This window comes from Rhinolophus hipposideros (genome assembly GCF_964194185.1).
Source record: "Rhinolophus hipposideros genome assembly, chromosome: 13".
NCBI classification, from domain to species: Eukaryota; Metazoa; Chordata; class Mammalia; order Chiroptera; family Rhinolophidae; genus Rhinolophus; species Rhinolophus hipposideros.
Window position 1 is genome coordinate 50,058,819 of NC_138059.1, and position 24,395 is coordinate 50,083,213.

The following is a 24,395-nucleotide window of genomic DNA, read 5'->3' on the forward strand; positions in this document are numbered from 1 at the left end:
TTCCTGATCTCTACAGACAAAAGAACAGTAAATTGTTTTATGTACAGTGTTTGGTACACAGAGAACATACAAAAGCAGTTAAAACTAAACTATTCTATTGTTAGTATCAAGAAACCAATGTAGTTAATCAGAGGTTACATTTCTAACACCACCAAAAAAAGTTAACAGAGCCATTATTTAAATATAGGCAGCAATTGCTCTGCACTGTATTAACTAAAACTTGTGTATATGTGAAGATTTTCTCACTTTTCTCAATTTTGTGGTAACTGAGTCCAATATGCACACATTTCAATCCAAAATATTGTACAAACCAAATACTAGCTGTATATTATTACTGTGATAAAGGGCTAAAAGAGACGACTAGAACAGACTCAAAATTTCAACTTGGGCAAGGTTAACATTATCATTGTCTTGCAAGAGAAGAAACTATAAAAATTTTCTACCCTCTCCATTCTTCCCATCCTACCTTTAAATCTACCCCACTGCAATAGAGCAAACAATATCCCAATAAGATCACAAGTCTCCTGTATGAAATACTAAGACAAGATTCAATAAATTATCCTGGTATTATTCTGGACAGCTAAAAAACGAACTAAATGTACATGCCTCCAATTATTAACCAGTTTGCCTTTTGTTGTACAACCTGAAAGAGAACATCCAAGAGTCGTTCTAACTTGATACACTACAACCTAAGAAAATAAGTATACAAAAATGCAGCAACAATTCTTATTTTTTCTTGACATATGAGGGTGGAAAATGAAAGTTTGTGAAATTAGCATCAATCAATCAACACAAATATTATAAAACAGAGGATCCAAATAACTTATTATAGATGACAGAATAAACAAATGTCAGTGCCAGGATTTGAGCCCTTATGATTCCAAATCTAGGCAAGTTCCATAATACCCATGTCTCGACTAATTTCTTTAAAAAGATATATATGATTTTGACAGTTGGAAATACATTTACAAATATTGCTAAAACTGGAATTAGTCTAAAAATGGCTTTAAAAAAAATTTGCTTTGGGGGGCGGCTGGATGGCTCAGTTGGTTAGAGCGCGAACTCCCAACAGGGTTGCCAGTTCGATTCCCACATGGGCCAGTGAGCTGCACCCTCCACAACTAGATTGAAGACAACAAGCGGCTGCTGAGCTTCCGGATGGCTCAGTTGGGTTAAATTCCCACATGGGATGGTGGGTTGCGTCCCATGCAACAAAAGATTGAAAATGGCGACTGGATTTTGGAGCTGAGCTACGCCCTCCACAACTAGATTGAAAGACAACAACTTGGAGCTGATGGGCCCTGGAGAAACACACTGTTCCCCAAAATCCCCCATTTAAAAAAAATGCTTTTATAGAAGAACATCAAACCATGATACATTTTTTTAATTCATTGGCAAATAGCATTACTGCTATTAGGTAATCAAGTAGGTTAGTATGTTTTGGAAAACTATGTAATGTGAGATCAAAGGAAAGCATCTCTGATGCGAGAGAAATCCCATACTCAATTCAACCAATCTTTAGAAATGGCAATAGTGGTATGAAGAATAAATACATAAAATTACTGAGAGGAGAAAAATATTAATCTAATAAAAACATCATGGCAAAGTGCTATTTATTATGTGGTACATCCCGTATTCTGCAAAATAAAAGCAGAAATATGCAAATTCTACAAAATCAATCTTCCTCGCTTTTGAGCAAATGTTTTTTAATCCAATGGGCATGTGCCACTAAAGAGAGTGCTACATTATAGGCATTATTTTAAGCCATGTTAACTAATTTTATAACAAATGAGTATAACCAAATAAAAGTCTGTATTTTGCTTTCACAATGAAATAGCCATGTAAAATCACAGTCTTCAGATAATGTTGCTGTGTCCTATGAAAGTAACCATTAACCTCTGAGAGGGCAATATACGATCCCCTAGTAAAAATACTATATATAGCTAACTTCTGTTTTCTGTAGGTACAAATTCCTGTGAATTTTCATCAAGACAAAAAGGGATTATTGTTTCTTCCTTCTTGTTACATAAAGTGAGTAAAACTTATGGCTCTGCTAAATTTCATTTAAATATGCAAACACAAAATCAATTTCAATTCCTTTAAAACAGTAGTTTTCCTCAGTCTGTAGCCTATACTCTGACTCATGCAGAGTGATAAAAAAAGATACCTCTATCAATCTAATCACTATCATGTGGTTGATTTTCCACAATCATAGGAATTTTTAGGCTACTAAAATGTTAAGTTTATACAGAAACACTAGTTTTCACTCATTTTTTGGCACTATAGTCTCCTGCCCCACCAAATGTCTTAATTGAAGCTTGTTTTGATGACAAATAATAAATGGTTAAAATGAAATGCATACTCTAAACGATGTCATTAAGAGAATGGATACTGAAAGAATTAAGAAGAAACCCTAGAATTTATTTTTACAAGTTTTTCATTTTACTGTCCTATAACTTAAGTAAAATTTGTGCTATTTTGCAGATATCACAGATAATGGGCTGCCTTTCTTTCAAAATCAAAGATCAAGTCTCTTTTTCAATTGAGAACGCTTTTAGAAAAGTTTAACTATTCTGCCAATTACCTTTAGACAACAGCAGCCTTCAAAATATTTTGTATTTCTGCATCACTAGAAACATGTGCCCCATCAACTTCCTTTCTGTCTTCAAAGATTTTCTATCATTTCATGTATGTATCAGATTTGAAGAGGTATTTGTTCCCCAGGTTTATAGTTTTTGTAAGTGTGTTTGGGGGAGAACTTAATCCAAGACACAGGCTCATTATAATTACAAAATACAAATAAAAACAATGTCTAAGTTCTGAATTTTAAAATATCTCAGGCACATGCAGTGCTTAATATTTCTTCTTTTAAAAGTCAAAAACAGGTTCCGTATGGAGGGACAGTGATTAGAAAGGTACACGTGAATATTGTGGGAGATGGAAATGTTCAACATCTTCTTTTGGGTGGTGGTTACTCCATGAACTAACCACTCGAGAACGAGCTTATTTCATTGAATGTAAATCATTCCCGGTGTTTTAAAAAAAAAAAATTATCTGTCAAGATAACAAAATTTTATCTTTCAGGGCTCTTTATTTCTACTGTAACATAATACTCATTCTGCCATCATATAAATAATATAATTTCAAATAGATTAAATGACAAGAATTATCAAACAATACTTACCCGGCTCATGGAATCAAAGCACTTCCTGACCAATGATTCTACATCATTAGGTCTATCCTGAACATTTATCCAGTCTAACAAAGAAACATTAAAAAAAGGCAGATCTTCTTTAGCATCTATTGCAGTTTCATCCTGCTGGACAGTACTCTGACAAGAGTCCTTAATTTCTTTTCCAATTTCAGCATCTGTGGTATCTGGGGCTACATGTTCCATTGACTTGTGAAATGAGGTTAATAAGGATTTGTTAGTTGTTCTAGGTGTATCAGGAGAGAGCACCAGTTCAGTGGAGGTTTTCATTTCAGCCTTTTCTGAGCCTTCATGTTCAGGTAAAGAATCCAGTCTTCCCAAACATTCCCTGTAACTATGTCTGGTTAGGCACTCCAACAGCGGAATCTTGGCCATTACTGAAACCGCAGTTCCTAAACTTAAAATACAAAAGATCTGTCAGTAGAGTAACAGGACTGTTCTAATTAGAGATTAGCATTTTGAAAGATTAGCATTTTATTGTTACACACACAAATATTACCACCTATTATTATGTTATACATATACAATCTATGAGGTGTTCTTTAAAAGAAACCTAGTTAGATAGATTTGTATCAACACATTTAAATTATATTTTAAGGTAAAGGGTGCCAGTTTAGCACAAACAAGTGAACACCTGGTTTTTAATCAAACCCTAAGGTATAAGAAATTCAAATTTACTATAGCCGTCCCTTATAGTATAATTTTTGATCTTTAAATTGGTCAAGTATTTTTGAGATACCAAAAGCACGGGATAAAATTAACAATCCTAATAAAGATTAAGGTAACTCTTACATTCGTCACACCCTGAAAATAAACAGACAGGTAGAAGTATATTGTCAAAAGGTTATGAGGAAAAGATAAAATCTTGATGATGTGACTTCTGTAAAAACATATATAAAATGATTCAGGCTCCCACATTAAAATATCTAAGAGAACTCTAACAGTTACTTGAAAATGTTTTTACATGAACTTTTAAAAGATATTTCTAATCTTAATCATTCCCTTCCTTCCCAAGATTTGTCCCATTGTCAACTTAAGGTCAAAATCTTCTAAAGATTCATTCCACAAAATACAGAAACTTATTTTATAAACTTCACTTGAATGGATGAATGAATGAATGAAAGAATATCCCTCCAATTCAAGGTAATAATAAAATACAAACCAAAAAACTGAACACAAAAAATTGAAAACATACACACACAACAAACGGCTACATTCATGAATTATTGCTATATATTTACATTCTTTAGTCTTTTCTAAAAAGAAGCAAAGAAGCAATAGGTACCAGATGTGTTTATAAGCAAAGAACCAGGAAACCATCTAAATGAGAGCTAGAACACAATAGCTTTTTTCTACCTTAGAAAGCCTATATCATACGGCAATATTTAAAAAGAAAAACAAAATTTTCCTTCATTGTCTAATATTTGAAAACTTCCATTTTCATTAGATGTGTTATTTTTTTATTTCACCTTTACTTTACTGGAAATTTGGTAGCAGGTGACAGGAGGCAAAGATTCTTGGGTTTGTATAAGATTTCAAACATATTTTGAGCCTTTTACAACAAGAAAACAACACAAGAGGGCCGGCACAGTGGCTCAGGCGGTTGGAGCTCTGTGCTCCTAATGCCGAAGGCTGTCGGTTCAATTGCCACATGGGCTAGTGGGCTCTCAACCACAAAGCTGCCAGTTCGTTTCCTCTACTCCAGCAAGGGATGGTGGGCTGCACCCCCTGCAACTAACAACGGCAACTGGACCTGGAACTGAGCTGCGCCCTCCACAACTACAATTGAAAGGACAACAGTATGACTTGGAAAAAGTCCTGGAAGTACACACTGTTCCCAAATAAAGTCTTGTTTTTCTTCCCCCCCAAAAAAAAACTAAAAAAAAAAAAAAAACAACACAAGAAAATGAAATGTGGGGAATCTGTAAAATATGTGGTAAAACTGACCATAATTTTAGAGTCTATAAAAGTCATCATAAGTCTCAAAAAATGAACTTCAATTATAAACATATGGCCTATTAGAAATATTAGTTACTAACACTACTGATAAACTGCAAAGATATTTTAAACAAACGTCTTACGATCCATTTTAATGGCACACATACTGAGTAAGTTTTAACTTGATGTCTTCTATGGATTGCAGATAATTTGAATAAATATTTTCAAACTTGAAAAGTAGCTTTTGGTAAGAATTTGAACAGTCCTCCAGATTGGCCATGATTGCAGCCCAGCCTTGGTGTTGAAGATGTTCATCATGGACCAGACTTTCACAGAAAGAGCTAAGCTTCTTGGCAACTTCATACATTTCCTATATTGAAAAAGAAACAGTAAAAGAAGGTTATGTTTCTGTGCACGTTTCCACATATGTACTTACATGTACATGTATGCATGAGTGCATTCTAAACAAATTTTAAAGAAAGCATTGTTAAGAGAATGTTTTAGTTTGTCTTGTTTCTGCTTGTTATGATAGTAGCAAAAGAGAATTCATTGCTGCTGGCAGCATATATTGGAAGAACATCTACAGAGGGCAATTCAGAAATAACTATCAAAAGTAAAATGGTATCTATCACTTGGCAGTGATTCATTCCTCTTCTAGGAATTTATCCAAGAAGAGCTTAAACAAATAAAGCATACTAAAAGGTTCTTTATTCCAATACCATGAAATGAAATGAAAACAATCTCAATGTCAATCAAAAACTATTTATACCACATCTATAAAATGAAATTTATGTAGCATTTATAAGGATGGAATATAAGGATACGGAAAGATCAACATACAGTATTAAATTTGAAAGTCAGGGTGCTGGAATCATAAAGTGAATTTTCTATTTTTATACTATTATATAAAACATCAATTATAAGTGACCTATAGATATGTGAGAGATTTTTAAAAAGGGTTACAGGGGTATGTAATACAGGGAAGCTTTCTGATGATAAAAATAAATTAAAACTTCCCATTTTTAAAATTGTGGTAAAATTACACATAAAATTTACCGTTTTAACCCATTTTAAGTGTACAGTGCAGTAGCATTAAGTCCTTCACAATACTATGCAATCATTACCACCATCCGTCTCCAGAACTTTTTCATCCTCCCAAAATGAAACTATCCATTAAACAATTAACTCAACATTCCCCTCACTCTCTAGCCCCTGGTAACCACTATTCTACTTTCATTTCTATGAATTTGACTACCCTAGGTACCTCATATAATGAGGATCATACAATATTTGTCCTTTTGTATTTGGCTTATTTCACTTAGCATATTGTCCTCAAGGTTCATCCATGCTATATTTCACATCAGAATTTCCTTCCTATTTAAGGCTAAATAATATTCCATTGTATGTATATACCACATTTTGTTTATCCATTCATCTGCTGATGGACACTTCGGTTGTTTCCACCATTTGGCTATAGTAAACAATGCTACTTATAAACAATGGCTATACATCATTATGTTTTATTACATTCTCCTAGAAGTGTTATCATTTAGTCTGTATTAACAGGCAAATACATATTTGACTTACCTTTTTCACAATATGACTTATTATTTTTTCTACATTTACCTACTGGTTCTATGTCTATCAATTTTTTTTTAATTTTTTCAATGTAATGTTTTAATATCATGTCTGTTTAATTTTTATTTGTTCTTTTGATTTTTCTCTAATCGCTTAAAATTATATATCCTAGTTCGTTATTCTTTAATTTTTCTCATATTACATTTTTCTATTAATGTTTAGTATCTGTATTTTTCAACCAAATCAAAATCTTATTACTTTTTAAATGGCATGTAGTAATTGTATAGCCCAAAGTTTTACTAGTTTATCTGTACATCAAAATTCTTCCTTTGTTAATAATCCTAAAACAAATCTAAAGGACTCTATTATATAAATTCTGTTTATAGAATTTGTTTTTAAAAATAATTTTAGCTTCTCAAAAACATTTCTGACTCTAATGCTTATTAAGTATGTTTCAGAGAGATGAGGTTATTTTCTTTTTATGTTAAAAATGGGGCAGTTTCACAAACTAAAAAAAGTAAATATTAACTAATAATTCATTATTTTATTGATTTATTTTAATAAAACGTAAATACTGTTGTTTGATTTTAAAGAATAACATTATTTTCAAGTCTAAAGTGAGTCTTACCACTGATAGCTTAGAGATGATATTAACAGTTAAACACTAGCAAGTAAAAAAGGAAAACCAATAACTGGCAAACAATCCATGGAGACTGTAAGCAATACAAGAGGTATACATTGGAAAGAAACTTTGTTTTCCTCCAGTACCTAAATATGGATCCAGGGGAAAGAATCGCATTTTTAATAGTTTTTTTAAGCTCTCTGTGTCTATTCTAACATAGGTAGTTTATTGATGAAAGCAATGTTCAGAAGTCATTATCTGCATACCATCATTTAGGAAAGAAATTGAACAAATCATGTTTAATACTGCTTTCCACTCTAACGTTTTGTCATTGTTTGACAATGTAGAATGACTAATAATGTGTGGTCCTGAAGTTTAAAAACCAGAAATACTGACCACAAAATATTTTTTTCAAAGAACTTTGTTATTTTTCACATATTTTTACATGCTACCTCTGTAATTTACACTACTTTGCTATTTAGATTTCAATGCTTTTAGTAGTAATCAATTTGTTAGAATGTTCACTGATGCTTAGTAAGTTAATAAATTCATGAAAATATTATCAAGTATATGAATAAGACCTCATTATATTAAATACACCTATTTGTAATTTTAAATTGTATTAGATATAAAGTAAGAATATAAAAAAATATTTATATCTTACCACTGCAAGTTGTGTCCTTGAAGCAACAGTGTGAAAAACTGCAGGCATCATAAGAGACTCTTCAACTTTTATTTCCATGTCATTTTCTGTTGAAAAGGTAGTTTTAGGAATAGCAGGTGGAAGTTCACATAAGATCATTTCTTTGTTAAAAAGAAAAATTGGATTTGTGTCCTATAGAGGTAAAATGCAAAAAAACAAAAACAAAACAAAAAAAAAACCTGAAGTAAAATGTTACAAATACTGAACATGCACATTGCCCTCAATATATGAAGCAGAAAAACCTAACTTTTGAATACTGAGTTCCCAAGTCCCTATCTCTGGTGAAGCTGGAGCATGACTGAAAGAAAGAGCTCTTGGACACCTACCGTCCCAGCACTGTAGGTGCACACTCTTCTATCTGCAGCCATGCATTCTCCTCCATTGACCACCAGCACCTGGTGCTGAATAGCAATCTTGTATTTGCTATGAATGGCATGCTTAAGGTCTGTTACACTTTAATAAAAAGGTAAAAAGTCAGTTATTTACATTTGCCCAATAACATTTTTATTATCAGAGTAGCACTACATCAACATATCTAATAGATTAATGAATTTCACAATCAGATTTTCCACCAAAACAGTAGTGAAAAATATAAGCTTCTTATCTCTGGACTTGGATTTCATAATCAACTGGCTGATCTTTATGACTACATCACCCATGTGCCACATCTGAAAATGAGTCTATAAAATACAGACAGTAGACATATTTATTTTTGTGCTCTTTATATAAGGTAGTAAAGGAATATGCTCAAATTAACATCAGGTCTTCTAAAATACTCAGAACACAGGATGTGTGTAAAAATATCCGTGTCACATTACACAAACTGTATTAAGTCTAAACCGTATGAAAACTGTTTCCTTTTCCTTCCTTACCTTTCAAAAAAATCATTCCTTTACAGGTAAAATCATATTTTATAAGAACTAGAACTTTAAGAAAGAAAATAATTTCACAATCCCATTTTTAAAACTAGGATTATTAGTTCCACAAATTATTTATAATATTTTCAGTGTCAAATTTATTTATTCTGCATTGCTAGCAAGTCTTTGCTTTGGAAATATTTGATATTTCTATTTCCTCCCTGTTTGGCCTCAAAATGTATCTTTCCCACCCTGAGATCTCTCCCCATTTTTCGCAAATATAAGAGGATGTTCATTAGTAAAACATTTGAAATCCCTGCACAGCTGGAGAATTATTAGACACGCAAGTTCCACTAATTTGACTAAAAATATTAAACTGATTTTATTCTCTCATTAACAAAACAAACACTATTGTCTTTATTCATACAACAGAATAAAAACAAATTAACAAAAAACATGGGACTGATACATGTTACTTTATACAGCTAACAATAATTCTCTTAGCAATATCCTATGAAACTTAGAATAGCAATCAGCTATTCTAAGAAAATTTACTTCTATTTGATAGCTTTGGTTTGAAATCAGTATGTTTGCAGGTAAGTTGTTTATTGTGAATAATATAGTCACGCAAACAGAACAAAACACAACTTAACAATTTTAACTAGCATTTTAGAAAAAGATAACTATTTTATGCTGGGATAAAATATTTAAGACTTGCCATATAACTTACTACTCTTAATTAACAAAGAAATAGTTTTCTTAAAATCAAATAGTTGGTTAGCTTTTTGACGCACAAAATGCAAAGTTGATGAGAAAAAACGAAATATAGCTCACGTTTGCACCGTAAGTTCAGTGTCAAATGTTAGGGTAGTTCCAGTGTTAACCAGAAATACATACAACTTCATGATGATTTTGCTAAATTCTGTGAGCTTACACCTCACACTGGTACAGTTACTAAAAGAAACAGAAGAAAAGTGGTCAAATTTACAAACAAAACTGCAAATACATATTAAGATACAGCACAGTTATAACTACATAAATAACAAAAAAACCAAAACAGGTTTTTATGTTTAAGATGGGTAACTGGAAAAATTAGTAAACCTGTTGTTTAAAAACAAATAAACAGTAATGAGACTAGGGAAAAGCATCAACTGTTCTACCATGAAAAAATAATTTAAGGAAGAAAGAGGCCAGTGGTTAAAAAAGTTATGTGTATACTTCACACTGTTCTCATGTACCTCTCTACATTAAGAATATAAAATTAAAAACAAAAATAAAAATTTGGTCAAATATCTTCCTAACTCTAAAAGTTCTTCCCCCAGCTTTTCCTTATAACAATAAAAAATAGTCTTATCGTTAAATTTACTAATAGCAAATAAAAGTAGCCACTACTTGCAAGTTAGGGGAAATGAGGAGTTAGCCCCAATTCCTTTCATTCGGCTGCCTCTGAGCTCTATCTGCATTCTGAGTTAGAAATCTTCCACAAAAGAAACTCTGGCCCTAATAGTTTTATCACCTCGTGAAGAACCGAAAGCACACAGGTCTAGAAATCAGAATATTTAAAAAACTCTGCCGTTAACTACTTGTCCAAGTCAAAACCTCATGTATAAAACAAAACTTCTTCATCTTTAAAATAAAGGGACAGATTTCAACACCTTGCATTTTATTTTTAACAAATGGAGGTAAAAAGAATTCCAAAGATTAATGAAAGTGGTGAAGACAACAATGAATAAATTCCCAGAAACTAGTAGGTATCTTTATGTTCTTTCCATGTGAGCTTTATTTAGAGTAAAATTATCAGGAAAGAAGGAAAAAACAAAGAAGATTTTAAAAATAATGCTTCCCAAATCATTATTTTAAATAGCCCCTAGATCAAAAACTATTATAAAGGAAGTATGACTTACTGTCAGGCACTGTGAAAAGAACTACCACTTTTCTTAAAAAGCAGGTTAAAACTGGCTTATGTTTGCTTTCCTTGACATTGGCAACTGAATGGCATTACTGGTTAAACTCCGTGAACTGAAAAAGAAAAATTACTGATTATAGAGAGAAATAATTCAGTATGTGACAGTAACAATATGGTTATTATTCTCTTCCTTTTAAAATTATCTTTGGAAAGAGTAATCTCTACTTAAGTCTCTTTCCTACCTGCATGCACATTCACTGAAACCATGAGCACTCCATTAAAAGACATCAAACACAAGTCTCTAAAAAACTCCCCCAACTGCCAAACCCTACAGCCTTTTATCAGTTCTTAAAATATAATGGTTAAAAAAAGACCCTTCGTTATGCTAAGTGAAATAAGTGAGTGGGAGAAAGACAAATACTTATGATCTCACTTATATGTGGAATCTAAAGAACTGAATAAATGAGTAAACAGAAATAGTCTCAGAGATATAGAGAAAAAACTGATGGTTGCTAGGAGGGAGGGGGTTGGGGATGATGGAGAAGGGGAAGGGATTAGACAGCATAAATTGGCAACTACAGTATTGTCATGGAGATATGAAAGACAGTTTGGGGAATATAATCAATAATGTAAAGATTTTGTAAGGTATCAGATGGGTACATGTCTTATCAAGGAGACCACTTCATGGACGGTGTAGAGGCTTGACCACTGCACTATACAACTAAAGCTGAAGCTGAATAAAATTGTATGTCAACTATAATTTAATAAATAAATAAATATACATACATATATATATATATATACACATAGATATATATATATATACACATAGATATATATATATATATGGTCACGGGATATGGAGTACAGTATAGGGAATAGAGTCAATAGAATTGTAATAGATATATACAATATCAGAAGGGCAACAGATTGGGGGAGGGGAGTTACCACTTTGTGAGAGGTAAATGTCTAACTATTGCATTGTTTTGTACACCTGAAACTAATAGAAAAAGAAAAAGGGGGATTCTGGCCCCATTACTTATATGTAATCTTGAGCAACTCACTTAACTGTTTTAGTTTCTTTTGTAAATAGGAATTAAAAATACAAATGTCTAATCACTGTTATACACCTGAAACTAATATACTATTGTATATCAACTGTAATTGAAAAATGAAACAATTATTAAAAAAAAAAAAAATGGTACCTTGAGCAGCCGGTTGACTCAGTGGTTAGAGCACAGTGCTCGTAACACCAAGGTCGCCGGTTCACTTCCCACATGGGCCAATGAACTGCACCCTCCACAACTAGATTGAAAACAATGACTTGACTTGGAGCTGAACTGCTCCCCCCACAGCTAGACTGAAAACGACGACTTGACATGGAGCTGATGGGTCCTGGAAAAACAACTGTTCCCCAATATTCCTCAATAAAAATTAAAATAATAATAATGTAAACTTCTGTATTTGTGTTAAAATAAATAAATAAATAAATAAATGATATCTTACAGAGCCCCTCCACCTCCAGGTATCCACACTCTAGTGAAATCTTCATTCCCACTGCACCCCACCCCAGTGTGGGCAGTGATCTGTTTCTAGCCTATGGAATATGGCAAAGATTTGGAATGTCACTTATATGACGGCTATTTAAGATTATAACTCCCACCTTGCCAGCTGAGTCCCTCCCTTCCCAGCTTTGATGAAGTAATAAGCTGTCATATGCAGAAGCTTGCATGGCAAAAAACTAAAGTCGGCTTCTGGCCAACAGCCAGCAAGAAAGTGAAGGCCTCAGTCCTACAAGGAATTGAATCTTGACAGCCACCATGAGCTTGGAAGCAGATCATTCCTAGTCAATCCTCCGACAGGACCCCAGTCCTGGACATCTTCAATGCAGTCTTGTCAGAGACCCTGAAATAGAGGAACCAGCCAAGCCATGCCCAGAAACTGTGAAATAATACATTTGTGCTGTTTTAAACAGGTAAGATTGGGGTAATTTCTTATAAAACAAGAGTATCCCACATCATAGGGATATTACCATAAATGAGTGAGAAAAAAATGTTCATGTATTAGTAAGGAGTCGGCAGATAATAACAATTCAATAACCCCAGTGCCCCTTCTTGGGCTTATTCTCCTTTGCCAACTCTCCAGTGTTTGAGTGGGATCTCAACCCTTCCTTATTCACCCTGTATAAGTAGTTCTACTCCCATGGCAGCAGTTATCGCCACTATTGACTGCTGGCTCCCAAAGCTAGCCCACATCTTTCTCTGGACCTGAGTTGTTGATCCAACCTGCTCAAACCCAACAAATCCAACTTGCTTTCCTATGTGCATGTCATTATTACTGTTTCTAAAATTAAACTCCTTACCTTCTCTGCTCACTAACTCTTGCTGACATATTCGAATATGTTTTCCTGTGGCTTTCACTATTAACAACAAAGATGTTTTGTAAGCCATATTGTATAACGTTTTGTAATAAATTTTTATGTCATCAATTCCATTAGATCCTAATTTATCTATACTTAAATCTTAATTGATGCCACTTAGTATGTTTTGAGTATTTTTTGCTAAAATTCAATATAGTAGTAAATTTATTACCATATAACAAAGGTTAAAATAAAAATGTCATTTATATACAAAGCAGCTCAAAATGTTATTAAATGCATAAAATAGTCAAAATATCAACTTTTTATTTTTTGTGGACTTTTGATACATTTTGGGGGAAAAAACTTGAAATCAATTAACACAGTGAAATGTACTCACTTTTCATTTTGTTGTTGTTGATGATGGAATCTACATTCACCAAATCTCTCAAGAACTATCCTAGATCTTTCATCTTCCTCAAAGATATATTGACTGTGTATTTGTATTCCTACTGCTATTGCCTTGAAATCAGGCCCTGGTTGTCTCTGGACTTTTACAAAAGCTTTTTTCACCACCTACTCCTTTTTTTCTCTATCCCTAGTCCACCAACCTTCACACTGCCTTCAAAGAGATCATCCTAAATCAAGTTTAGAATGATCAAGCTGATTAAGTTTTTCTGCTGCTTTAAACTAGCTGCTATTATGATTTTCATGGCAGCAGCTACCATTTGTATTCACTATCTTCCAGACAACTACTCTAAATGCTTTATTATGAAATGCACTCATCTGACCCTCACAAGAATTCTTGAGGTAGGTAGATAATATTATCATCCTCATAGATTTAAAAAACTGAGAAATACTTAAGTAATGTCGTAGGTTAATGAGTAAGGATTCAAACACAGGCAATCCGATTCCACCTTCTCATCCCTTTAATGGTCACTTTGAGTTTGGGGAAGAGCCAGAGGTCACACAGTGCCAGATCTGGTGAATAAGGTGGATTAGGACACACTGTAATGTTTTTATTTGACAGAAATTGCCATACCAGAAGCGATGTGTGACATGGAAGCTTTCCGTTGTGATCACAAAATATAGTGAATGCTGCTGCCAAGTGCCATCCAATAGAAAAGCAGGGATCTCCAATATGGGAAGCAGCACATCAAACCTTGGTAACAGTGTTTCCACTTGTTCAGTGCAGTTGGGTGTGAGTTACAGTTGAGAGACCGTTTCCTCCACCATGACAACACATCACTTCTGTAACATCACTTCCTGTAACACATCACTTCTGGTATGGGAATTTCTGTCAAATGAAAACATTATGATGTGTCCTCATCCATCTTATTCACCAGTCTGGCACTGTGAGACTTCTGGCTCTTCCCCAAAGTCAAAATGATTCATGACATCGAGGCAGGCACACAGCGCAACTACAGACCCTCATGAAAGAGGACTTCCAGAACTGCTTCAGAAAGTGGCAAGAATGATAGGATAAGTGTGTTCAAAGCAAGGGGGAGTATTTTGAGGAGAATTAATGGCAATGTGTCTTTTACTGTAATACATTTTTTAAATTTAAACATTCACCATACTGTCTGATCACACCTCGTACGGAATGTGTGCTTCTATGCTTGCATTTACGTCCATTGTGATGTTTCTGTTCATACTTCTCCCATTTACTGAATAGCAAGCTTCTTTAAAGCAAGGACCATGCATTCCTAAGAACCAGCTCTAAAAGAATTGCTAAATAAAATGAACGAATAATCCTATACTAGTAAAGGATTGTTCTATATCCTTGTGAAGACTGCTAAGAAGTTGCATGCTTTACACCTACCTACAGGATTTCTTCAGATTATTCTCAAAGAAAAATCATCCTAGATTTTTCAACGTCATTATATCCACTATGATAAGTAAGGCTCCCATTTTATTCATCATCAACAGGTTTGCCCCACCACTACAATTTATGGGTGATTCAGATACTCTATAAATGCAGCTCCAATGACTCGGCCCAACTAAACAGATTTTAAAGTTCTATTTAACTAAAACATACTAAGAGGGGTTGGAACTCATGTCTAGGGAGAGATGTGGGCTAGCTTTGGGAGCCAGCAGTCAACAATGGCGGTAGCTGCCGCCATGGGAGTAGGTGAGCTACTTATACAGGGTGAATAAGGGAGGGTTGAGATCCCACTAAAACACTGGAGAACTGGCAAAGGAGAACGACCCCAAAAAGGGGCACTGGGGTTATAGAATTGTTATTATCTACTGACTCCATACTAATACCTGAACATTTTTTTCCTCACTCAATTATGGTAATACCCCTTTGATGTGATACTCTTGCTGAGTTAAAATGACCACAATCTTACTTGTTTAAAAAAACACAAATGTATTATTTCACAGTTTCTGGGCATGGCTTGGCTGGTTCCTCTGTTTTGGGGTCTTTCACAAAACTGCACTGAAGGTGAAGGTGTTGGCCAAGGTTTGGATTTTTAATCTCACAGATTTACATTTTTTCCTTATACTTAGGATTATATGCATAAAGTAGATTCCTAGAAGTAAAACTGCTGAGTCACAGCATTCAAATATTTTAAGGCTATTAGGATTGATTGCTTTACCAATTTATACTTTTCAGGTAATACACCCAATTAAAAAGGCCACTATATTCTTGTCAATATCATATTTTTAAATGCTTTCTAATATTACTTATTGTATATTTAAACACTATCATTGATTATTGCTGAGTTTGTACTTTATCCATTCATAGACTGCGTATTATGTACAATGCACTAAGTTAGACTTGGAATGCAATAGTAAACAAGATCAACGTAATTCTAAGACTACTATAAACCTCAATTACCAGAAAAAATGAAATCCCTATCTTACAGGGTGCTAACAAAATTAATCAAGACAACATATATATATATAAAGCACCCAATATAACATCTAAAATAAGCACTCCATAAACGTACTCAACATAGATTTTGTACACTCAAGTGCCAGGCACTGAAGATATACAAATGATGAGGGGAAACTTGTAAAGTCTGAAGCCAGGAAAAGTAGCCAGAATTAACATAAACATGGTACTTTCTAAAAAGTGACAGGGAAATATGAAAGGCACTTATCTTGACAAGTGAAGAGTAGCCTGAGGGTACAGCTCTAGAAAAGGCATGCAGATCTTAGAGAAATTGGCAATAGAAGCTAGAGAGGTAAGCAGGGAGGCATAAGACTGTGCTCAATAAAAGTATGATGAATGAAAAGGGTGAATGGATTAGTATTAAAGGCCCATAAATGCCAAATCCAAACGTATAACTTTAACTTACTGGTTAAAAGGAGACATTGTGTTTTCTAAAGGATTGGGTAGTTAAAAAAATGGTGATATCTACTTTCAGAAAGAATAGCTACAAACAAAGTATTTTTAAGTAAAACCAATTCCAAAATTTATGCATGCACTTTTCTATCCTGTATTCTTTAAAGATATGGATATTGTTGGCTTAACAAATAGCTACCATCGATTGCAAACTTGAACTAAAGGCTATACCAGCTACAGGATATCCTCACAATTCCTACTATGAGAAAGGTCAGTATTCCTCATGAATCAAATGACAAAACTGTGATACAAAAAAGTTCAATTATTTTGCCATGTTATGTAGAAAGAGAGCAATACAACCAGAGTGAATACCCATGGGTCAATCTAGGAGGAAAGAAAAACGTAAATGTAGGATAACATACACAATAAGCATACTGTATGACCTGACATTTAACTGTTTCTTTAGAAATTCCAACACTTTTTTCCCACCAATTATACCAGTTTGTAAGACCATTTTTAAGACTTCATTTTTCCACATACAATACAAAAAAACGTTCAAGATTAAGGGGAGTAGGATGGCAGAACATTTGGAATGTGACACGGTAAGATTTTCTTTTTCTTGAAGTCTAAGGCATTATAAAAACAAAGCTAGATAGATGTAACGAATGGTGTGGGGTGGGGGCAGCAGTGAACAGACTATCCAAGAACCAACAGTAGGCCCTTCTTTTTTTCTATAAATAGCCTACAGGAATCTTGGTAAATAGGACTGAAGACCTCCTCCTCAGCATTACCACTAACTGACCAGGGACTTACGGTCATCTCCTACATATCTATTTCCTCCTACTCTTCAAGTGGCTGGTTCGTATGATTCCTTTTTTTTTTTCCTTTTGTCCCTCCATCATTCTTTTATTCCCATTGCCCCAACCCCCTGCCTCTGGCAACCATTAGTTTGTTCTCAATATCTATGTGTGTTTCTATTTTGTTTTACTTATTCATTTGTTTTGTTTTTTTAGGTTCCACATGTAAGTGAAATCATATGGCATTTATCTTTCTCTGTCTCCCTTTAGGTCCATCCATGTTGTCACCAATGGCAAGACTTCATTTTTTACTGCTGAATAATATTCCATTGTGCATACGCACGTGTGTGTGTGTGTGTGTGTGTGTATACATGCCACAACTTATTTATCCGTTCATCTATGTATGGACATCAAAGTTGCTTCCATGCCTCAGCTATTACTACTAAAGCTGCAATGAACATACAGGTGCATACATCTTTTCAAATTAGTATTTTTGTTTTCTTTGGATAGATACACAGAAGTGAAACTGCTGGATTGTGTGGCAGCTCTGTTTTTAATTTTTGAGCCATTCCGTATTGTTCTCATGGTAGCTGCAATAATTTACACTTCCACTAACAGTGTACAAAGGTTCCCTTTCCTCTATATCCTTGCTAACACTCGTTGGTTGAGTTATTGAGGATAGCCATTCTGACAGGTGTGAGGTGATATTTAATTGTAGTTTTAGTTTGCATTTCTCTGATGATTAGTTATGTTGAACACCTTTTCATATGTCTATTGTCCATGTGTATGTCTTCTTTGGAGAAATGTTTATTCAGGTCGTGTACCGATTTTTTAATCAGGTCGTTTGGTTTTTGGGGGGTTAGACTGTATGAGTTCCTTATATATTTTGGATATTAACCTCTTATTGGATGCATCATTTGAGAATATTCAGTTGTATGGTTGCATTTTCATTTTATCGATGGTTTTCTTCACAGTGCATAAGCTTTAGTTTGACATGGTCCCACTTGATTTTTTCTTGTTTTCGTAGCCTAAGGAGACATATCCAAAAAGATATTGCTACGTGCAATCAATGTCAACGAGTTTGCTGCCTCTGTTTTCTTCTAGTTTTATGGTTTCAAGTTTTACTTCTAAATCATTAACCCATATTTTATATATGGTGGAAGAGTGATCCAATTTTTTTTGCCTGTATCAGACCAGTTTTCCCAGCAACTTATTGAAGAGACTGTCTTTACCACATTGTATATCCTTGACTCCTTTGTCATAGATTAACTGACCATATAAGCAAGGACATATTTTAGCACTCTCTATTCTGTTTCACTGATCTATATATGTTTTTATACCAGTACATACTGTTTTGATTTGTAGCTTTGTAATATAGTTTGATATCAGGGAGTTTGATACCTCCCACTTCTTTCCCAAAACTTCATTAGCTATTCAGGATATTTTGTGGTTCCATATAAATTTTAGAATTGTTCTGATTTTGAAAAGAATGTCATGGGTATTTTAATAGGCACTGCATTGAATCTTTGTATTTAGGTAATAAGCACAATTTAATATTAATCTTTCCAATCCATGAGCAAAGTATATCCTTCTGTTTATTTGTTATCATCTTCAATTTCTTCCACATCCTGTAGTTTTCAGAGTACAAGTCTTTCACTTCCTTGACTACATTCTTTCCTAGGTATTTTATGCTTTTTGATGCAACTGTTAATGGGAGTGTTTTCTTAATTTCTCCTTCTGAGTGTTCATCATTGGCGTATAGAAATACAACACATTTCTGTATATTAATTCTGTATCCTGCAACTTTCACTCAATTTATTAACTAGTTCTAATAATTTTTGGTCGAGTCTTTAAGGTTTTCTATGTCCAGTACCACGTCATCTGCAAAAGTGACAATTTTACTTCCTCCTTCCTATTTAAATGCTTTTTATTTCTTTTTCTTATCTGATTGATGTAGCTAGCACTTCCAATACCATGATGAATAGAAGTGATAGTTGACACCCTTATCTTCTTCCTGATCATGCAGGGAAAGCTTTTAGCTTTTAACCACTGAGTATGATATTAGTTGTGGGTTTATTACATATAGCTTTTATTACGTTGAAATATGTTCCTTCTCTACCCATTTTTTGAGTGGTTTTATCATAAAAGGATGCTGAAATTTGTCAAATGTTTTTTCTGCATTTATTAAGATGATATAGTTTTTATCCTTTGTTAATGTGATGTATCGTGTTGACTGACACATTGTTGAACAGGTATTGAACACTGATACCCGTGTTGAACCATCCTTGAGTCCCTGGGATGAATCCCACTTAGTCATGCTGCATAATCCTTTTAATGTATTGTTAAATGTAGTTTGCTAATATTTTGTGGAATTTTTACATCAACGTTCATCAGGATATTGGCCTATAATTTTCTTTATACTGTCTTTGGTTTTGGTGTCAAGGTCATGCTGGCTTTGTAAAATGAGTTTGGAAACATTTCTTCCCCTCCATTTTTTTTTTTTTTTTTGAAATGGTTTTTAAAGGACAGGCATTAGTTTATTGAAAATTGGTAGAATTCACCTGTGAATTACACAGTCTGCTTCTGGATTTTTGTTAGTTTTTTTACTACTCCTTCAATTTCATTGTTAGTAATTGGTCTGTTAAGATTTTCTATTTCTTTCTTGTACAGTGTTGGAAGGTTACATACTTCTAGAAATTGATCCATTTCTTCCGCATTGTCAAATTTGTTGGCATGCAATTGTTCTTAGTATTCTTCAATGACTCTTTGTATTTCTGTCCTGTCGGTTGTAAGTTTTCTTTAATTTATGAATTTATTTATATGGGCTCTTTCTTTTATCCTGGATGAGTTTGGCTGATGGCTTGTCTATTTTGTTTATCTTTTCAAACAACTAAGTTTTACTGATCTCTTCTTTTTTTTTATTATTTCTATTCCATTTTTTTTCTGCTGATATCAACTATTCCCTTCCTTCTGTTTACTTCCAATTTTGTATATTCTTTTTCTAGTTAGTTTAGGTGTAGAGTTAGATTGTTTATTTGAGATTTTTCTTATTTCTTGAGGTAGGCCTGTATGCTAGGAACTTCTCTCAGAAGTGCTTTTGCTGCATCCCATAAATGTTGAAAAGTTGTGTTTTCATTTTGGTTTGTCTCAAGGTAGTTTCTGACTTCTTGTTTGATTTCCTCTTATCTATTGGTTGTTTAGTAGTATGTTGTTTAGTCTCCACTTATTTGTTTTTTCCAATCTTCTTCCTAAAGTTGATTTCTAGTTTCATGCCATAGTGGTCAGAAAAGATTCTTGAAATGATTTCAATATTCTTGAATTTACTGAGGCTTGTTTTGTGGCCTAATATGTGATCTACCCTAGAAAATGTTCCATGTGCACTTAAAAAATGTGTTCTACAGTTTGGGGATGAAATGTTCAATAAATTTCTATTAAATTGATCTGGTCTAATGTCACATTTAAGGCCATTATCTCCTTATGAATTTTGTCTGGTTCATTTTGTCCACTGATGTGAGCAGGATATTAAAATCCCCTATTACTGTATTACTGTGGATTTCTCCCTTTATTTTCATTAATAATTGCTTTATATATTTATGTGCTCCTATGTTGGTTGTGTAGATATTTTACCTTTTTTTGTCTTTTTAAAGTCTATTTTGTCTGACAAGGGGTATTGCTACCCCATCTTTCTTTTCATTTCTATCTGCATGGAATATTTTTTTCTATCTCTTTACTTTCAGTCTGTGTGTCTTGATTTGAATGGAGTCTCTTGTAAGCAGCATACAGATGGGCCATTTTTTAAAATTCATTCAGCCACCCTGTATCTTTTTATTGGAGCATTTAATCCATTTACATTTTAAAGTAACTATTAATAAGTACATATTATACTTCTTGGCATTTGTTTATTCTTTTTTGTTGTTTTTATAGATTTCTTCTGTTCCTTTCTTCTTCTCTTGTTCTCTTCCCTAATGGTTTGCTGGTTTTCTTTAGTGTTTTGCTTGGGTTCCTTTCTATTTATTCTTTGTAAAGCTTTTGTAGGTTTTTGGCTTGTGGTTACCATAAGGTTTATGTATATCATTCCATATCTATAGCAGTCTATTTAAGATGATGCTATATATATTAAAGCTCAAATATATTCTGTAAGGTTTATATTTTTATTCCTCCCATACACTCTATCTTATTGTCATGTTTTAGATCTTCTATTGTGTATCTCCTAACTACTTTTGTAGCTTGAGTTTGATAATTTTTTCTTTTGGCTTTCATAGTAGCTCCTTATATGTCTGATTTGCTGAATTTATTAAATATTTGGCTTTACTTGTGAGATATTTTCCTTTCTCATATTTCCTTATTTCTGGTTATAGCCTTTCCTTAACCAGTTTCTGTTCCTTTCTCTCTTTCTTCTCCTTGTGGGATCCCTACAATGCGAATACTTGAGCACTTCATGTTTTCCCAGAGGTCCCTTAAACTATCCTTTTTGTTGTTGTTGCTGTTATTATTTTTCTTTTTGCTGTTCTCATTAGTTGATTTCCAGTAGTATGTCTTCCAGGTCACTGATCCATTCTTCTGTATTAGCTAATTTGACGTTGATTCTTTCTATTGTGTTTTTCATTCCAGTTATTGTATTTAGGTCTGCTTGGTTCTGTATTGTACTCTTTTTTGAAGTTCTCCCTAAGTTCCTCTATTTCATTCTCAAGTTTGATGTGCACCCTTATGCTGTTTTGACTGTTTCTTTGAATTCTATGTCAGCAAATTACTTTCTCTATTTTCCTTAGGGTTTTTTTTTTTTTTCCTCAGTCCTGGAGATTTTTCTTGTTTCTTCACTGAGAGATAGTCTCCTGTTTTTTTGTATTTTTTTTTCATTTTCTATGTTTGTTTATATGAATCAGATAAAATAGCTATCTCTCCCAGCCATGAAAAAGTAGCCTTATGTAGAGGCAGCCTCTGTGTAGGCTATGTGTGCCAGGTGGTTTGGGCAGACCAATAGGAGCCAAGTGGGTGCCTAAGGCATCCGGGACACTGGCCTACTGAACCAGAGTGGCTCCAGGTGAGCAGGCCAGGTGCGAGTAGTAATGCAACTGTTGATCCTGCCTGTTGCCTTTGTTTGGAGCCAAAATGGAGTTGGCCATTGTGTCCGGGAATGAACTGCAGCAACCTTGCAGTTAGGCCAGAGCACCTGGATAGAGAGCATGCCCCTGCCACCGGAGGTGGAGGGAGGCTTAAACAATGGCGCTCACCAGCACCTCTGACCCTGGAGAATTCCCGCAGCTCCCCAGCCTCCTCTCTACAGCCTCTCTCATTTGTTGTACAGAACATGGTCTCATGTTGACGGACTTCTGTGTAGGCTTTATGTGCTGGGTAGTTTTAAGAAGCCAGTTGAAGCCGGGTAGGCAATTAAGAAACCTGGGACACTGGCCGAAATGAGCTCCTGCCCACCCTATGGAAGTGGAGGGGAACAGAAACAATAGCACTCAATGGGTCCTCCAGCCCAGAGAGTTCCTGCAGCTCCCGGAGGAGGGCTCCTAGGTTTCCCAGCTTTCTCTATTTGGTCTCTTTCTCTTGTTTGTTCTTCAGAAGCTGTCCATTCAGCCCTCAGTTGTCTCATAGGAGTAACTATCCTCTATATACATATATATTTGAGTTTGCTCATGGGAGGGAGCAAGTTCAACCACCTCCTATACAGTCGCCACCACCCTGGACCTTTCATGGTACGGTTCTCAAATAACTGAGAACCTGAGTCTAGGAGAACAAGATTTCCTTGGGTCCGTAAAAAGATGATTCCTGGCATGTAACAAAGACTGGAAATTCTTCCATACCCTGGGTCATCTTCGTACTATGGGATTCCCTGAAAACTTCATAGCTAAAGAAATGTACAGAGAACTGACCTGTGGTAGCCAAGAAGAACATGGCTGAGTGTGAAACACTGATGGGAGCCTCCTTTACTCTGCAGCCTGCAGGCTATGTAGGCACTATTCCAAGGGACAAAGTTGGAATCACAGAGACGCACTCCACTCCCAGTGCTGCCTTTAGCTAATCATGATACACAATAAGGGACACCTACACGCTAGGGACCCTGCTGCTACTGTTGGCAGCAAGGAGTAGAATCCTAGCCCTGGAATGGGAGACCCATCAGGTCACCTAGCCTCCTATCAGGCTTTCAGTAAGGAGGAGGACAACTCGAGATCTGCGAAGCTCTGGGTAGAAAGTAAAACTTTTTGTGTTGGCCTCTACCCCTGGCCTGCTATGCCCATACCCTTTAGATGTTCCCAGTGGGTCCAGAGAAAATCTCAAACTGATGGCAACTGAGCATAAAGTATGCCCACCAACCTGGATGGCTCATTGCAGACAAATGGGACAATGCAGGACAGGAATATTCTCTTGATACACAATCACATATACAACAGCCTCAATTTTAACCAGCGAAGCGTAAAATACTTAACTGCCTGGTCCTTTACAGAGAAAGTCTCCCAGCTTCTGCTCTAAAGCTTGAGCAACTGCTGCCAATTCAGTAAGAGCTGCACGTGCCTTGGTTACTACCAGGCATCAAATAGTCAAGAACTGAAGCCCCATGGTGAACATATGCTGTTTGCAACAGGTATACCACATGTAAAGGACAGCAACAACAGCAGACAAGAAGCCCACAGGAGACGGGCAATTTCCCAACTTTCTAACAGATAGGACTCTGAATAAATCACAGAAATTACTTGTTCTCTGACTTACAAGGAAGAACAAAGAGGAGAAAACCAAAAATAGATGAATATTTCTATTATCTGCCCCATCATTTAATATTCGTATCAAAAGATGTGACTTTCCTTTCTCCTCTAAACTGGTAAATGGGACAGTGCTACAAGGGATTAAGGAAGGATTAACAGCCTTTAAAAAAAATGAGTTCCTATGAATGAGTAAAAAAAAAAAAAAAATCACAAAGATCCACAATAGGTAAAGTGCATGAGGAAGTAATTCAAATGATTAACAAATGTGAAGCCTTTCAATAATCAGTGAATTACAAATCTAAAGATGACATTATTGTTCACCTATCAAACAAGAAAGATTTTCAACCTAAGAAAAAAAAATACCTAAAGTAAAAAACTAAGAGATGTCAGTATGAACCAGGAATTTTTTCCCTTTCCATAAAACACAA

The 24,395-nt window shown here is 34.7% G+C and overlaps 1 protein-coding gene across 4 annotated transcripts in view; it reads right to left on the minus strand.

Moving 5' to 3' along the window:
- The window catches only part of RB1CC1 (RB1 inducible coiled-coil 1), an 89,286-nt gene that overhangs the window by 50,443 nt on the left and 14,448 nt on the right, over positions 1 to 24,395 (minus strand). For 2 of the 4 annotated variants that reach the window (XM_081070976.1, XM_081070974.1), the window contains exons 2-7: positions 10,814 to 10,928; positions 9,744 to 9,863; positions 8,379 to 8,505; positions 8,014 to 8,184; positions 5,317 to 5,519; positions 3,185 to 3,608 (exon numbers count right to left, since the gene is read on the minus strand). In XM_081070976.1, the coding sequence (XP_080927102.1) occupies positions 3,185 to 3,608; positions 5,317 to 5,519; positions 8,014 to 8,184; positions 8,379 to 8,505; positions 9,744 to 9,814 (996 nt within the window). In that variant the 5' untranslated portion in view covers positions 9,815 to 9,863; positions 10,814 to 10,928. Of the gene's footprint in view, positions 1 to 3,184; positions 3,609 to 5,316; positions 5,520 to 8,013; positions 8,185 to 8,378; positions 8,506 to 9,743; positions 9,864 to 10,813; positions 10,929 to 12,020; positions 12,223 to 24,395 lie in introns of those variants that run through there. The other 2 variants (XM_081070975.1, XM_081070977.1) reach the window with 2 other exon arrangements.